Source organism: Camellia sinensis, chromosome 2 (genome assembly GCF_055761805.1).
Source record: "Camellia sinensis isolate YWXY chromosome 2, ASM5576180v1, whole genome shotgun sequence".
Lineage (NCBI taxonomy): Eukaryota > Viridiplantae > Streptophyta > Magnoliopsida > Ericales > Theaceae > Camellia > Camellia sinensis.
In genome coordinates this window covers 47,247,834-47,266,160 of record NC_138962.1, presented here as the reverse complement: position 1 = coordinate 47,266,160, position 18,327 = coordinate 47,247,834, and the positions used below count along the sequence as shown (strand labels likewise).

The following is an 18,327-nucleotide window of genomic DNA, read 5'->3' as shown; positions in this document are numbered from 1 at the left end:
GCACAAATCACTGTCAAAAAGTTCCATAATGGCATTGCTCGAGAAGGCAGAAACATCAAGTCTGAAAGAATATTCCTTACACAACTGCAACTACATACCTTTAGGAATTGTATACTTCCTGTCCTTCTTCTCTTTCTCCCGTGGTTTATAATTACCAAAAATTTCAGAGAAGCGTAAGATGACTGTCCCATCTTCTACACATAAAATAGGTAGTGGCGTAGAACTTTTATCATCAAACAGCTCCTCTAGATCTTCAGGTTCCTCCTAAAGCAACAAGTACAACAAAAATAATAACAATAATAACTAATAACTAATAGGGAAAATGGGATAAACTGCAAGGCAATAGGAAATAAATCACATGAAGTTTGCATGATGGAAAAATAAATAAATATGTTGATAATCCAACATAACACATAAAATATTACAATAATTTGAGGGGATTTTTTGCTTTCAAGGTTTCAAACATAGAGAGATATCAGCACTGTTAATGTTCTACTATGGCCTGTCATCTTAAAGTGATGAATAAAGGTCAAAGTTGAAGAACCAAACACATTAATTATGGTGAGCCTTCAAAACCCCATCCCAACCAAAAAGAAAATTGAAAGGAGAAAAATACAATGTGTTACCTTTCATGCACAATGCAAGAAGGGATTTCATGACCAAAAACAAAATGGTTGATTAACACAAGAAAATTACAAATATGACAAGGAACGAAAATAAATCCTAGTTTATGAGCTCAAAAACATTATACCAATGTTTACATCATATAAACAAGAACATGCATACACTACACCCTTTTATATATTTCTTCTTAAAACTAATCCAACGACATATGATAATGCTCCAGAAGATTCAAGGATTCTACTTAAAATTAAAGCAAAAACTACCAGTCAGTTCAACACAGCAAAGGACTGCACCATGGAAATTTTTTTAATTAAAAATAAAAATAATAATAAAGAAAATCGGATGGTTTCCTATCAACACAATGCCTTTTAACTAAAAGTAATTTTCCTTGAGTTTCTGATAACGTATTGTACCACCTAATATTTAGAAATTCTATTAAAAGTATACACGTAAACTGAGATCCAAAACATATACATTTTGATTATCTAACTATTTCCATATCCAGATTTTAATTTATAAAAATAGTTAATTTAGTGATGCTAACACCAAAGCATAAAAATACCGAATTGGAAGTGCTCACAAATCACAAAAAAAATGAAGGAAAAGAAGAGGATAAAAAAAGTCCTAACAGCTAAAAAAAATTATGAAGTAAAAAATAAACATAAAAAAAGAAAAGATATAATGAAAAAGAAAGTGGCTTGATGCAGACCTCCTGATCTGACAAATCAACTGGCAACTTTTCTGTTTCAAAAGAGCCAGTCTCTAGATCATCCACAGGATATTTCTCACCTTCAGAAAGTGTTGTGAGAGTATCACCTGGCTCACCTGAAAAAGGAGTAAATAAACTCATTAAATGTCAACAAGATAAACCAGGAATAAGTTATTCTGTTTTCATGAATGTTCCAATGCCAAGGAGAACTTGAAAGAAAATAAGAGCTAAAAAATAATAATAATAACAAAAAATAAATAAAAAACCTTAACCAAGATAGTAATTTAATAAAGTGGAGACTCAAAACTACAATGTTTCATGCTAATTTTTCAGAAACTGACTCAAATTAGGTGGGATTTTCACCCAATGGGATGCAAAGAATATAGAACAAGGGATAGAACTGAAGATACAATGATGCATTTAACTTATACTTTACAGAATGCTAAGTGAGGCAGACCAGCCTCAACTCTTCAACAATATTACCAAATATAAAATTTGAAATAGGAACCGCAACCTCCATTTCTAAAACACCTGCATGACTCTCACACATGCCATAGAGGGTATGGCGTTAAACTCTGCTAGAGAAAGCATTTGGACCCTAGACAATAAATTAGATTCTAAAGGATTATCCTCTTCCTAACAAGGATCCCTGAGTGTTTTTAAAAAAAAAATTCCATGACCCTTTGAACAACACAGTTTCTTTCCTGTTATCATATCCAAGCCGAATCCATCAATCAGGTTCAAAATATTCTTTCAAAGATCCAATCTCAAAGAACACAAAAAAGTTGGCCAAGATGGTATAGAATTCAGAACACCCTAAACAACCGGCCAAAACAATCCTGTTCCAACCAACCTTTTTTGATAAATGAAGGAATCTGAAGAGCTATACATGTTCATACAAACCTCACATACAGATATCACACAAAAAAGTACAATGGAAGTGTCCTGGGGGGTTGGAAAGGACATCTCAAATTTCAATTAATTTTAATTTTTGCTTCCTATTAGAATTAAAATGTTTGGCTCTCACAAATGCAGATACATGGTTTAAGTTTTACTCTAGTCAACCAGATTGAGGGCTGGTTGACAGTCCTAGTTGACCAGAACTTCTTATGGTCAACCAAGACTAGTAAGTGGACACTTGTGTTGCTTTATTAATTCAACTTCTAATCTTTTAATCGTACTTCATACAGTTCCTTTTGTGTCATAAACAATTTTGTACAATATTTAACTTCATAATTTTAGATAATGTATTCAATATTCAATGTGTATACTCAATCAATGAGTTCAACTTTTAACATAAGAGTACAACTTGTGAGTGTGCATAGCATTCAACACATATTAAACATTAATCATCATAATCTCATCATACAGACAAAAGATAAGCATAAATGTAAAGATATGAATACAAGGAATTTATAGTAGTTCCGCAAACCACAACTTGTCTACATCCACTCTCAGTATCCCCTACCGGCATTAATCCAGTAATCACAACGGGTTTCCTTTGCAGTCACCCAAAACCATTACAAACACTTCTTAGGGTTTTCACTAGGATCCACCCTAAACCTCTTCTACATAAAACAAACAACGGTTAGGCTCACCCAAAACCACAACCTCCAATCACAACCTAACACTTCACTAGATTTACAAAATCTAGAAATATAGACTTCAAGGGGATCCAATACCCTTAAATATCTCTATGTGAGAATAGCATGCTGTGTGTGATACAATAAATAGTGTACAAACTACAAACATTGGGTTTAGGCTCACCCAAAACCGCAACCTCCAATCGCAACCAAACAACTTCACTGGATTTACAAAATCTAGAAATATAGACTTCAAGGGGATTCGATACACTTAAACTTCTCTTTGTGAGACTAGTGGCTCTGTGTGATACAGTAGTGTACAAGCTACACTAAGGGAATGAGGATTTACCTTCCACAAGTGAAAAGAATTTCAAAGACTCCTAGGAGTAAACCCCTGAAACACATTTGGTTGAAGGTAGAAGGCTATTCTCACTGTCCAATCTTGGATTAACACTCCTTATAAGCACGTGAAGACATAAGAGAAGTGGAAACTCACTTGGTGCCTTCCCCTTGTCAAGAAATCCCAATAAGGAGTGTTGGGGTTCATATAGAAAAAGTCTCAACAGCTATAATAATGATTAGTATTAGTTTTCAAACCGCACAGTTGGCCAGCCCATACAAAATTTTGGTCACCCCACATGTCAGACTAATATTTTGGAATCTCATTTTGGGTCCATCCAATGTTAAGTCTTGGCCAGCCCATGCATCATTGCAAAAATTCCTCCCTTTGGATATCCAGTAAGGTCAACACACCAATTAGTTTTGGCCAGCCCACGTGTGAGTTTGGCATGCAACCAAAACCTATCTGGTCAACCAACCCATATATTTAGTCACCAGTTGACTTAACATCCCGAGTTGACCAAATGAATCGCTAAGTCCGTTTTTCAGAGTCTCCTTGGTCCAATCCTTGTCCAAAGCTTTCTCCATACCAATGAAATTCTCCCATATCATTTCTTTGAAGCTTCCAAGGTTTCTAGCGTGTCCATGCGCTTAAGGTTCTACACAAGGTTTCACATTACAAAGACATGAAATTGGCAACCTAATGCTAGTCCCAACCCAACTCTAACATTAAAAAAAAAAAAAATACAGGGAATAGTCCATTTACTGCTGAAAAATGGACCAAAATCCAGGATCTTCACAAATATTGTTGCCGAAATTTGAGGAATAGAAAATTATTGGCTTGTGTTTGATTACAATGTTGTGGTCTCCTAAACATAACTTAAGAGTGAAATTCAGAGGAAACAAGTATATGAAGGTGTTTGAGTTTCTTTGATGAATTAAAGTTATCTGCTGCATTCCAAATAGCATGAAAACCAAGCAAGCACGGGTGCGGGTACAAGTGCGGGTACGCCGATTCGGCAAAACTCAAAAAAAGTATGATACGGGTACGGCTACGGTACGCCGATATATATATATTATATAATTATGGTTAAAGGATCCAACCGACAAATTAAAATTGAATATCAAAACTAAAAAGAGAACTACTCATTTTCCTATAATTTAAAACCATAAGCGTTAAAAATAATATTTGTGAAATCTCTCACTTTGACATGTTATACACTGTGAATTTGTGATCATAATTTATTTTTAAAATCTTTCTTTTTGCTCATCAATTTGCTATTTTTATAGGGCCCAAAGAAATATCAGGAGACCAATACATAAAATTGTATCATTCCCAACCACTACTAATCAACTAATACCATATCAATTTTTAATGTTTTGTGCATAACTTTAAAATTTTGTTATGATTAAAGATTTTATAAAGAAATTCTAAGAGGATCTGAAGCAAAAGCATACAATGCATAGTCATACGCAGAGCTGCCCTTTATAGGCCTTGTTATTTTTTTTGTTCAAATTGCTTTTTAAAACATCAAAAATCATTTGCTGATATGCTTATACAATTCATACAGACACACAGGACAGCAGAGAAACATCAAAATTGCTGATCTGCAAGGGCACAAAAAATAAATAAAAATAAAAAAATTGCTGATCTACAAGGGCAACAAAATAAAAAATAAAAAAAGGCCCCGGCGTACCCATGGCGTACCCACGCCGTACCCGAATGAACCAAACGTACCGGACCCCTTTTGCCGTACCCGGTACGTGTACCCATGCGTACCCACGCCGTACCCAAATGAACCAAACATACCGGACCCCCTTTTGCCGTACCCGGTACGCGTACCGCCATACCGGTACGCGTACCCGCACCCATTAAGTACCCGGTACTCGTACGGCACTATTTTTGGAGTACCCGTGGTTCATAGATGAAAACACAATTGAAATAGCAATGCAAAGATAGCACCATAAGGACTGTGCTGAAATATATATACAGCCATCAAAAGTTGGTCCAACTGCATACAAAGTACAAGAGGGGGAGAAGACAAAAAAAAAAAAAAATTAAATAATAAAAAAAGAAAAAAAAAAGGGAGAGAGAGAACAGGGAAAAAGATTGTTTATCCCTTGAAAAGCCAATTAAAGAAAAATAATTTCACATTAAGTCTAAAAATAGAATCATGCAAAAACAATAGCAAACTGTAAACTAGAATTGATTAGCATCAATCAGAAAGTATGTACAAAAGAAGGAATCAATAAGGATATCAAAAGAAGATCATTTAAAAGGTCAATCCAAGACAATAGGCATTGTGATGCGAAAAGCTTTGCTTGGAGAAGTAGAAGGAACATGTATCACATGCGCAAAATCTGAGAAAATACCACACAAATATTCTACCATAGTAGTCCCAAAACAAAAAAGTTCATCAGTTATCGACAAAAAATATATCTTATACAAAGTTGACCATGCAGGATTGTAATGAAGATCACATTTAATATATGTAACTTGCAATTTGCCACCCTTTGTTGTTTTAAACAACCAAGTAACATAAAGCCTCATTTCAAGAACCCAATTTCTACATCTTACAATATTAGGGGTGGGCTTTTGTGCAATTAGATTAGTGTACAAATTAACAATCAAGCATACATAATTAAAATTTTATAGGATTTGCGTAATATGTATAAACAACAAATAGGGCTATGACTACCCAAATCTCATTAAACAAAATGATGAAACATATATTCCAGAATAATTTCAACTAATAAATTCCAGCCTAACAAACGTGTGTGGATCATATAGTAAACCTGATGAGGGAATATTTTGAACTTCAGTGTTGGTATCCACCAACTCAGGTTCTTTCTCAAATTCTTCTTCCTCATCATCGTAATTTTCATCATCAAACACAGAAGTTTTTTGCTCCAAAGTAGCCACTGAAACTTCTGTAGAAAAATAGTCCTTTTTGGGCAACAAATAGTCCTCTTCAGAAGTAGCATGAATCTCTGGTCCCTCATACTGTTCATCAATGTCTTCATAATCAACAGCATCTTCGGCCTTCTCATCATAATCTAGTGGCAGTAAAAAAACAGCCCCCGCTTAGTCAGAAGATATCAGTGGAAAAAGGTCATCAGTATAATTGTGAGGCAACTGAAAATTTGTTTCATAAAAAGCCAGTTATTTGAACACTGTCAGGTTCTGATTAAAGAATACCACCATTGAACCCTAATCTATAGGCAAATAACTTAAACATCAATGTCACATACAGATAATTTTGGATTTACAAAACCTTATCTAAGATCCCAATAACTGGTGTCCAATAAGAGAAAGAAAACAGGCAAAAAAATCTCAAGGCAGACACCTCACAGGGACTACTTGTGCCCAAATGCTTCTTCCTGCTAAAACAACATAATAAAGACCACCAGACTTTAGGCTTATTTGCAGTTTAAAGCATATCAGTCTCAATGCAACAATTCTACTGTTAATATCTCAATATTGTTTGACCATTGTATTCTTACTTTATTAGCTTCGCGTCATTTAGCATATTTGCCCTTACTGCTCATATATGCAACAGTTTAGAAGATGCATGACCAGATATGATTTGTGAACCCTAATGCTTGCATGCATACAAAAAATTCCTGTTAAAAAGGGTCCACACTTCATAATAATAGCATCAGGTTTTTTTTTTTGGCAAGGTCATAGATGATGATGATGATGATCAGCCAATTTTAATCTTCCCAAGCTGCTTCTCAAAAGAATCTTGAAAATGAAAATTGGATATGAGACACCAACAAGAGATTTTCCACTCAATTTACATTTATCATTAGAGATGGCAATTTTCCCCGCCTTGACCCCATATCACGCAGATTTTCTCCGCCCCTGGTAAGAAAATAGAGTGGCGACGGTATTTGGTTACCCCACCCCGTTTTTCCCACCTCACCCCGATTATATTAATTAAATAACATTTATATGTATATATCTATGTCTACATATAATTTAATTTGCTAAATATAGTAAGAGCAAAACATCAAACCAGTCATATATATATACGTATATATCTTACTTTTTTACCTCTATCTTTCATCTTGATTTGTTTAAGCTCTCATTACTCATCAATCTTTGTTTCTCATATTCTATGTCATCCCTCTCTCATTACAACCATCCCCAAGCATCACACATGCAAAATCAAGACACTAATTTTAAGCAGAGAAAAGTTTTTTTCTCTATAGATTTTGCCTTTTCCACTGAATTAAATTTCATGCCCATCACATAGGAAGCCATGACAAAGCATGGATAACCCAATATGAATGGTTAGTATTGGGCCATATCCTTTAGAAATGAATAATTGAAGCAAATACTATAATTTTTTCCAGGAACTGTTTGTACAAGTTTTCAGGAACTACTTGCAATGTAAATACAATACTGCTAACAAATTGTAGTAAAAGAATAATATTTCAACAAAAATGAAGTCATCAGTTATCTATTGAAGAAACAAAGATACCAATTTAACATAAAAAACTGCACGAGATTAGATTTTCCTGGCACGCAACATCACCTTGTTCAGCAGCGTCAGCAGGGGGGTGTGGTGATTTCCCTGACAACTGAAAATCAAACAAAATAATTAGTATCACAATTTGAAGAAACACATGCTTAACTTACACTCCTCCTGAACCAAAAGGGGGTGGGTGTATTCTACTGGCCACTTGAATCTTAACACTCTCCTAAATGACTATCAAAACCACAGAACAATACATAATGCAGTCTCCATACATCTATATCTGTCAGGGATGGCCCAAGCTTGTCAGCCAACGCAGCAAGATGTTCCTTCGCATCCTGAGAAACACAATTATACCTTTAGTATAAATGCTGAATGATTAGCAGAATAAATAGAACATGTAATCTGTCACCTCCCCCAAAGAAAATATGAAAATACAGAAGATATATGAAACAAGGAAGTTGGAAAAAAGAAAAATCAACTTGATGTATCTTGATCGAAGCGTGAAAGCCAAAAAAACATGTTCCATGAACTATGGAGGGGCCCCCATTTAGTAATCATGTCACAAATATTGCACCACAGTTTTAGAAGTAATAGCACCAGAAAACAGCTGTCAATGAACACATCAGGTTTGTTTCTATTCCATACTGAATAATGAATTTTTTGAACTACCAGAGCCCATAGTACAACTGAAGTGTTTAAAGCTACTGATAAATTAAAACGCATGGAACTTGAAGCAAATTAATTACTTCTTGTTTTGAAGAGCATGGCCAGCGGGTGCACATTTGACATAAGGAAACAAAGAATAAGGAGATTACAAGTAAAGTTCAAATTAAAACAGACATGATGGGCAGTTGGCCAAGGCAAAAGCTCACTAGCCACTTGTCTAAGGTTCGATTCTCCTGGGGTATGCAATGCACATTATTTAAAGACGATTGCATGCATGCATGCATGAGGATCGGTCCCAATTCAAAAATTGATCATGATAATATTTAGTCTACAATATGGAAGGATATCGGAAGATACTCTGTCCTTACAGACTATGTAGCACAGGCACTTGTATTGAGCTGTGTCCAAAACAAATACATCTCATAGATACTGGAGATGGCTCAATTATGCTAGTCAAGCTGAATGGTAACCTAGTCACTGAAGCAACTCAAAAATACCTCCAATTCCTAACTAGCCAGGATGCCAAGGAGTAACCATGAAACTTAAAATTTAATCCCTCCAACATGCCAAGGCATCCAAATAGCAGAGTACTTCATAAGGAAGCCAGGTACACAACAAATACATTTGAGAAAGGATTTTTGGATCATTTGGTTCTTTGAAGCACAATTGTGAGAGACCACGCAACTAGATTCAATGGCAGGAACGGGGAAGTGCTTACACCGAAGAGCTTCAAAGGTTTGACGTGCATGAGAACCATTTGATCATTTTGTTTTTGGCAAATACACAACTAAGATGTAAAATCGACTAAGACGTAAAACTAGTTCTCTTCATATTAAAGAATGTGTTCATGCAAACCATTAGACTCTGTTTGGTTTAAGTTTCAAATCATAATTCCACCCTTATGTTTGAATGCTATGTTTGATTTAAGTTTTCAAAAATTGATTCCAACGCCACATTTGAATACACATTCCAATGCATGTTTGGCAAGGTGGAGTTTTTGAATTTGCAGATTGGGTCTAGCCAGCCGTCCGCCCGGAAGCCAGTTGACCAGAACAGTGCCTCTTTTTTTCTTTTTTTGGCAATTGCAACCTGTTATTTGAAAACAAAAAATTTATATTTATTTTTGATATTTTTTAAATATATAAATTATTTTTTTTTAGACCGTTTTTAAACAAAACAACTAAAAACAAAAATTCCAACCAAATATATAATCAAAGTAATTTTAAAGTACTAGCTGAATATTTTTTTTAACAAAAAATAATATATATATTTTTAATATTTAAATAAAAAAAATAATTATTTTTTTGGATTAAATTTTAAAAAGAGTTTGGTTATGAACTTTAAATAGAATTTTCAATAGAGTTTTAAGTTGTGTATTTAGTTATGAGTTATAAGTTTTTGAATTAAGTTCTGAAAACTCTTTTCAAAACTCATAATCAAACAACTTTTCTCATTTCAAAAATCATTTCAAAACTCAAAACCAAATAAATTTTCTCTTCTCAAATCATGATTCAACAAATCACAAACTCAAAATACAACTCCATTATCAAATCATGATTCTAAAACAAAACCAAACACTACCTTATATTTAAAATGCTTGCTATTACATAAATAGGAGCAAGTTTCATATGGCTCAACAGTAAAAATGTACAACAGCACTAAGCTACCAACTTTTTTGGTTGTTGACCAATATATAGACATGATCTTTCACCATTTGCGCAAAAAATCATATGCTATCAGGTCCCTTAATGTCACTTTTAATATTACCTCAAAATTCTATGCCAAAATTTTAATATAACACTTGTAAAGAATGTGCTTTCTGAACTTCTGCCATAACCTCCAGTGATATGAGTACCAATTCACGTTAACAACAAGCCATTAGCAGTGAACAAGGATATTATGAGGATACACATGAATCCAAACATACTTATTGACACAACTTGTGGATGCTTTATGTATATTAAAAATGCAAAAGAACCAGTTCAATGGGAGAGGCTAGAAACTCAATAGCAGATCAAATAAATGTCCATCGAGAATCCAAATGTAGCTGTTGCTCCATTTTAATTAACAATTTTCCTGTTTACAACAAACATATATAGCAACATACAAATCCTTTCAGAATCATGTAGATAGAAGATGCATGCATATAAGCATATATATATGTATTAGTTGTCCACCAAACATATGTATGCATTTCTGTGGGTAAGTTCAAATTTATGTAATTATAATTTTTTATAGAAAAAAGTATATATATAATAGTAAGCAATGTATCCACATAAATAAATCTGCACACATTTGTGTATTTGCATCTTAAATGATATATTTTTAAAAAGAATGCTACCTCATCAAGGTAATCGACATCAAGATCACCAGAGCCATCAACATTCCCAAACATGAATCCCAAAAGACGGTTACCCCCGCTAGCCTCCTCATACTCATCCTCATCATCTGGCAAGTTAAATATCACTGAAGTTTAAGTAGTAAAAAAGATTTATATACTCAAATCAATAATTTCAAACAATAAGCATTGTTGGCATGATATGTTTACACATGCATCCATACTAGGAAATTCACAATACTTAGGAGTTAGTATTGCATTGCCTTTTCACACATTAAACACAAAAACCGTACCAAGTAAAACCCATAAGCTAAACAACAAGAACACTAAGGCCTCGTTTGGGAACAGGCCAATTTAGTAACTTTTTGGCTATTTGGCTAAAAAGGTAGGTAAAAAAAATTTGTATGTTTGGGATGACTTTTTGGCTAATTACGAAAAGATGTGCAAAAAGTAGAGAGAAAAGAGAATCTTTGACTTTTTGGTATGGGTTGTTGGCTTTTTGGCTAATTTAGTAACTTTTTGGCTAATTGGCTAAAATAGCCTCTTGCCAAACGAGGCCTAATGAGTGGTTGCATATGTGCTTCACAAAGACTTGCATCCAGGACATTTTGCACATGTCGTAATTTAGAATTTCATAATTTCAAACACTTGGTTTAAACTCCCCAACGCATGAAAACTTGAATGTCAGGATCCAAAAAACAAGAAATCATGGTGTTTTTCGGGGTATACGTAAAACATGGACAGGATATGAAATCTTTAGCGTAAAAGAACAGATATAATTGAAAATGAAAAGAAAATTTAGATTTATATAATTTTATTAAAAATTTCATTTATATTTAAAGACCAGGGTACGACGCGTGAAGGTTTCACAGAAGCAATATGGGAAACAAAAAAAGGTTCTATTGAAGCAAGGTGAGAGAAGATGAGGGTTAGAAGATGAGTCATCATAACTATATGACGAAGTATATGCACATGTAATGTGATTTTCCTCTAAGAAGCACGGACACTTCTAAAAGCGTAGCGTGTCCATGTCCTTGTTGTGTTGTGTCCATGTCAGACACCAACACTCGTCGAACACTTCCTCAACAGTGTCTGACACTTTCCCAACATGTGTCCGACACTCATCCAAACGTGTCTTCCTTTTTTTAAAATAATTTAGACTCGAATACTCTTTGGACACTTTGAGAACACGTGTGTCCACTGATTAAACACATAAAAAACTAATAATAATATGAGTAAACTACCAATAGGTCCTCATAGTTGGACTTAACTCCCCTCAAGTTCTTTTGAAAATAAGTCATAATAAAATCGTTGTTAAAAATCATTTTTCGTGACATTTTTTATATGTCATTAAAAATTGATAATTAGTGACTTTTTTGTCATGATTTTATAAATTGATGCTAAAATTTACAATTAGTGACCTTTTTTTGTAACAAATTTTTTAAACTGTGGCTGAAAGTTGAAAATTAATGACTTTTTTGTAACGAATTTTTTAAATTATCACTAAAACTTATAATTAGTGACATTTTTTTGTGACAAAATTTTCAAACTATCGTTGAAAATTAACAATAGTAATGTTTTTTTAATAATGTTTGATGAAAAAGGCCATTAATTATCATAAGACCTATTGGACAATAAATCCACGTATTAAGATCTACACGTAAGTCCCCCTTATAATTTTGAACAAAATAACTTAGAATATGATAATAAAAGAAAATTAATGTTAATTTATAAAAATTAATGTTATATTGCATTTATTTATTATCTTAGAATGATATATTCATATATATAACATATAAATATATAGAATTATATTCTATGTGTGTCCCCCACGTGTCGTGTCTTACATTTTTTGAAAATTGTCATGTCAGCATATCCGTGTCCTATTTGTGTCGTGTCACGTGTCCGTGCTTCTTAAGCTTTCATTATAAAGCTAATAAAGCACTTATAGAGCTGAAGGTGCTCATATACATGGGACTTATACAACATGAAACAAAAATTGATTCATCTGCAATCTAAAAAAACTTATACAATCAAAAAAATAATCTAAAGAGCCATAGTACATCCTTGAACTGACATCTCAACAAAGTTGTACATTCCTCCTCTTCAAAACACAACAAATGAGACACGTCGACACTTCCATATTGACCTACTAGACTCCATCACTAACACAAACCCTTGCAAAAAAAACAAAATAAAAAAAAAACAGTGCAACTCAACTATTATAGGATATTGGTAGTGTTGGCGATTTCCATACCCTTCCCTCATGGAATGTTGTTTTGGGAAGATGGTTAAAAGCTGGCTTTTGGGCTTTTTTTTAAAAAACGTGTAAAAATATGAGAGGTGATGTGACCCAAAATGGATTAAAAGTTGGGAAGTGGCTTTTAACCCACTTCCCAAAAGACTCAAACAGTTCCAGACCCAGTATTTAGTTATCAAAAGAATGTCATCCTACCAGCTTAACATATTGATTTAAGCCTTTAACAGCTAGACACACAATGCTTCATGCATGGAACATTTTACTAAAAATTAAGAATTTTAATTGCAAGCTTGAAATATTAAATTACCTTCATCTCGACCATCCTGGGAGGTGCTAGCAGATTCATACCCCATGTATATCAACAACTCTGCATTATGCAACAAGTAAATATATCACATACAAAATTATGTACATAAATAGACAATAAATATACAGGAAATGCTATGGTACACACCTCAACATTATGGGAGTCATAACTAAATATATATATATATAACCAAACATCACACATAAGGTATACCAAAGAACTCTAGGATCATAACTAAAATAATGTCATAACCAACATCATAATAAGTCATAACATAGAATTTCCCTAAATATACATGCACATACAAACAAAAAAAAAAGAACAATTGACTGACCAAAGAAATAGTATGTCCCTGTTTGATGTCCAATAAAAACAAAGTGGGAGTAAACTAGAAAGAAAATTTTTCGATGGTTGAACGTATAGGTTGTCAATACAAAATGCAAATACACATACAAATATATTGCCAAACAATTACCCTAGTAGAATAGTTGGCATAAATGGAGAGAAATTGAACTCTATTCTCAACCAGAAACTTTCGACTACAAAATTTTGAACCAAAGATAAAATAAACAAAACCAAATACGAATAACAGTTTGAAACCCAATAACATTCGGGAAACCAATTGCACCCATTGAAATCAAAAAAAAAAAAAAAAACTTACCAATAGGTGAGAGACACTGTAATACCTAGGGTTTCGAAATTTGGCTGTGATTATCGAAACCTTCTGTTTCAAACAAGAGTTGGGTTTTGAAAGAGACACCTAGGGCTTCATATTTTGACTGATTCCGGAAATCAGTCCCATTTTCCGGCGAGATTGTCAGTATTCCGGCGGTCTCTTGAGTCGTTTCATTATGGTTGAAGGCATAGTGGTAGTTTTCCGGCGAGAATTTGAGATTTTCCGGTTGAATCTTCGGTCGAAGAGAGATAAATAGAGAGCGCAGAGAGAGAACGGGGAATGTGAAATATATACTGACTTCAAGAAGTCTCCGAGGTTTGGGAGTTTGCCCCAAAAATACGCGTCGGGTTGGGGTGGGAAAATCCTAAAAAACGACATCGTTTGTTACTGAAGAACCAAAAAACAATGGATAAATTACCAATACAGACCTCTTAAAAAAAAAGTATGTTCAAAGAATAAAACTATAGGCATTTATTGGTACATTAATGAATATATCAAAAAATATATGATATAATTTTATTAGTTTTAAGTTTTTATAATTTGTATAATATGTGGGATTTATAATTTTGAAATTGTAATATTATAACATGTGTTAGTATACTAAGGTCATCTTTATTTGGGTGGACATGAATTTGGGATTAGATTAATAATTCAATAAAATTATTAATCCGATATTTGGCTAAACAATTGAAGTATGGACTAACAATCTATCCGGATATGGTATCCCACATATGATGGATTATTTAGTCCATTTTTATAACCCTAACTCAATCCAAACATAGGATTGATACACAATCCAAAGAGATTCGTAGTCGTAGGACTAGTAGTCATGGGAATCCTAATCCAACCTAATGTAATCCGCCCAAACAAACATGGCTGCGTTTGATTGAGGGATTAGGGGGAACTATTTACTGTTTGGATTGTAATCCATTAGAAACTTTATATCCAGCATTTATTTTTATATTTTTAAGTTCATCGGACATGGAGTCCGGCCAGACTCTTTATCCCTTATATGCGGAACTAAACAATCCTAGGGGGAAGGCGGAATTATTTTCATAGGATTAGTATCCCATGAGACTAATGTGTGAAATGTTCATTTTACCCTCATGCTATATTACTTAATAAACAATTGAAAAAGAATAACATGTAGTCTTTTGAACATTTAAAAATTATTTTTTTAGTGTTGTTAATTTAAAATTATATATTAAATAAAAATTATAAATTAAATTTAATTAAAAATAATAAATTAAAAATTATGGCCTTATAAATTAATTTTTTTTAGTGTTGTTAAAAAATTGAATTTATATATTAAATAAAATTATTTTTTTAGTGTTGTTAATTTAAAATTATATATTAAATAAAAATGTACGTTATAAATTATAAATTTAATTTAATTATAAATTATAAATTATAAATTATGACCTTATAAATTAAAAAAATTTAGTGTTGTAAAATTATAAATTATAAATTATAGATTACAAATTTAAAATTATATATTAAATATAAATATAAATTATAAATTACAAGGGTAAAATAGTCTTTTGACACATTTATCCTTATCCAGTCCGTCCAACCAAACATTAGATTCATTAAAAATAGTTCTTTCCAGATATTAATCTCATAAGAAAACAAATACGGGATACACATCCAATTCAACCAAATAGTCCGAGAAATTCACAGTCCAATAAATTCTAATCCCACATATCCTATCCATCCAATCAAACATATCCTAATTGGTGTGTAGTGCCATTGTTGTTTAAAATATGAATTGCTTCTTGTGATTCTAACAATTATATTTTGCTCCTTCAAATTTTTAATCACATAACAAATAATTATTTTTATTAATAAATCATTAAGTTAATTAATAATTTTTAACAATATCATAAAAATATCTCAATTACTAATTTAGATAAATATATTGTTACATAGGAGAGAAGTTAGGATTTTTTTTTTTTTAATTCTATTAAATATAAATTTATTACAAGATGTATTTGTAATTTTCAAAACTATAGGGACAATCCATATTTTAGGCAAATCTTATGAGATATTTTATAATTTATCTCAAAAGGGTTAATTACACTTTTCACCCTTGTGATTTATCTCAAATTTTATTTTAGTTTCTATAGTTTTAATTTGTACAATTTTGTCCCACTTTAAGTCTAGTTTCAATTTGATTCTTCCATCTAAATTAAAGGTTAAAATTGACAGTTTTGAAACTTTTGTCAATTTTTTAAGATTTCAATTTAGCTTTCAATCTAAATTGGAGGTTAATATTAACAATTTTTAGACATTTGCCAATTTTCAAAGGTATATATTTAGACAAAATTTAATAAAAATTTAGACAAAATTACCAAATTAAAACTAATTCTAGATTCTAAAGACTAAATTGTTCAAATTAAAATTATAATAACTAAATTACATAAAGAGAGAAAGGAGTAGAAGAGAGAAAGAAAACAAACCCGAGAGAGAGAAGACAATGCATTTAATTATAGTTGAATTGTGATTTTAATTGTGTTGAATATATTTAATTATCGTTTTATTTATTTGCTAAATTTTTGTTTAGACATATAGTTAGACATAAAGGTTACATTTTTTGTGTGGTGAAAATGATTTTTTACATAAAAAAATATCAAAATAATAAAATATTAGGAAGGGGGAAAAAAAAAACTCTGATTAAAATTTTTGCTTTAGAACTCATTGAATATTACTTTGATGACAAAGAATCATTTAGACTTGAGCCTTTTCAATTTAACTTACTAAAAGGCAATTTATTTTTATTATTAATATCTTTTTAATTTGATCATTTTTTTAGGTTGCTAGTACTGAGGAATCCATTAAAACAAAATCGATTTTTTTCTTTAAATAGTTCCAAAATTTGGCTAGTATTTGCCCTATTATGAATTCTACAAATTTTATTATATTTTTCAAAGTTTTTAGAGGAACATAAAATTGTCAGCCAAAATTTTTTTTAAAATGTTTTAATAAATCCGAAGTTGATATTTCTCTTACTAAAATAGCTTGGTTATTAAGATGGGCTCATACTGACCAATCAAAACTTGACATATCAGTCAAATTCATGCAAATTATCCACTTGCATATCATTTTTCTTTTTAGATTTTAGTCTTGCGTTATCCTTAACTTTTTTATTCTTTCACTTAGTTATATCGTTCTAATTTCTTTGTTAGTTTCATTATTATTGTGCCTACTCTCCTTGTGCTGTTGAGTTCCGTCATAATATATCATCCTTCTTATTATTCACATTCCATTTTCAATTTTCATTTCAATCACTTGAGGTCATCCAAACTGCTCATCTGAACATGAATTAATTTCTAGAATATTAATTATTTTAATCACATTATTTTTCACTTAAGATGCCCTTTTTTTCTCGTCATCATGGGACAAAATTATTTTGTAAGATCAAAAGAAAGGGCTTGTGTGGCGCGACAATGGGTAAAACAAGCAAACTCAAATGGATATCCAATGTAACTAGAAACATAAGAGGCAATATATAATTAAAACTTGGTACATTAAAGTAAGTTACAACTCAAACAGAAATTACAATAACTTTTTTATATCAAGAAAGATAGGCATCATATGAAATGCATACCAATCCATACACTTTAGTTCACACTATGAAATGCAACATAGGTAACTCAAACGTCTTGAGTTCAACTCACGCTATTATAGGCTTAAAGGTAGTTTATGTGACTATGAGTAATTAGGTAACATAGGAGATGAAAGGTGTGAATTGAAATACTATAATAAAAGGGATAACTTGACAATTCAGGGAGTAGTGGTGGTCTGAGATGATTTGAGAGTAGGGATAGGTATGTCTTTTATGGCTGGAATGGTGGGAAATATAGACTTAAGTAGGTTAATAAGATCAGCAAGGATGGGTAATTCAGGCAATTTTGACACTTCCAACTTAGGAATAGACGGCTGTTGGGGTTCTGGTAAAGTTGGAAGCTTAGGAAGTGATGACAATTCAGGCTTAGGAAGCTCAGGCAAATTTGTCTCCACAAGGTGGCGAGCCTCTGCCGGAATTGTGTTGCCAACCATGGATGCCAAGGAGATGAGCAACAGTGGCAAGACAAATGACGGGAATTGGTTATAAGCCATGTTTGGGATAGTATTGATAGAAGAAGAAACTTTTGGAAAGGATGCGAAGTTGGTTATGCTTGGATTCTCATGGTTGTATGGGTTTTTATAGATGAGGGAATAGGAAAGTATCAGATTTTAAAGGTTGGGTTGGTAGGAAGATTTGTGTCTTGTTAGTTCAACTTCTCTATCTATATCAATTAATTGTATCATGAAAACTAGTCCACAATTTTATAAACTTGT

At 32.4% G+C, this 18,327-nt stretch overlaps 1 protein-coding gene across 5 annotated transcripts in view; it reads right to left on the bottom strand.

Moving 5' to 3' along the window:
• The window catches only part of HAF01 (HAC13 protein (HAC13)), a 33,529-nt gene extending 19,203 nt beyond the window's left edge, over nt 1-14,326 (bottom strand). For 2 of the 5 annotated variants that reach the window (XM_028256717.2, XM_082914277.1), the window contains exons 1-8: nt 13,972-14,295; nt 13,311-13,370; nt 10,747-10,871; nt 8,012-8,074; nt 7,797-7,842; nt 6,052-6,312; nt 1,334-1,449; nt 99-264 (exon numbers count right to left, since the gene is read on the bottom strand). In XM_028256717.2, the coding sequence (XP_028112518.2) occupies nt 99-264; nt 1,334-1,449; nt 6,052-6,312; nt 7,797-7,842; nt 8,012-8,074; nt 10,747-10,871; nt 13,311-13,356 (823 nt within the window). In that variant the 5' untranslated portion in view covers nt 13,357-13,370; nt 13,972-14,295. Of the gene's footprint in view, nt 1-98; nt 265-1,333; nt 1,450-6,051; nt 6,313-7,742; nt 7,843-8,011; nt 8,075-10,746; nt 10,872-13,310; nt 13,371-13,971 lie in introns of all 5 variants that reach the window. The other 3 variants (XM_028256718.2, XM_082914278.1, XM_082914280.1) reach the window with 3 other exon arrangements.
• Nucleotides 14,327-18,327: the final 4,001 nt, after the last annotated feature.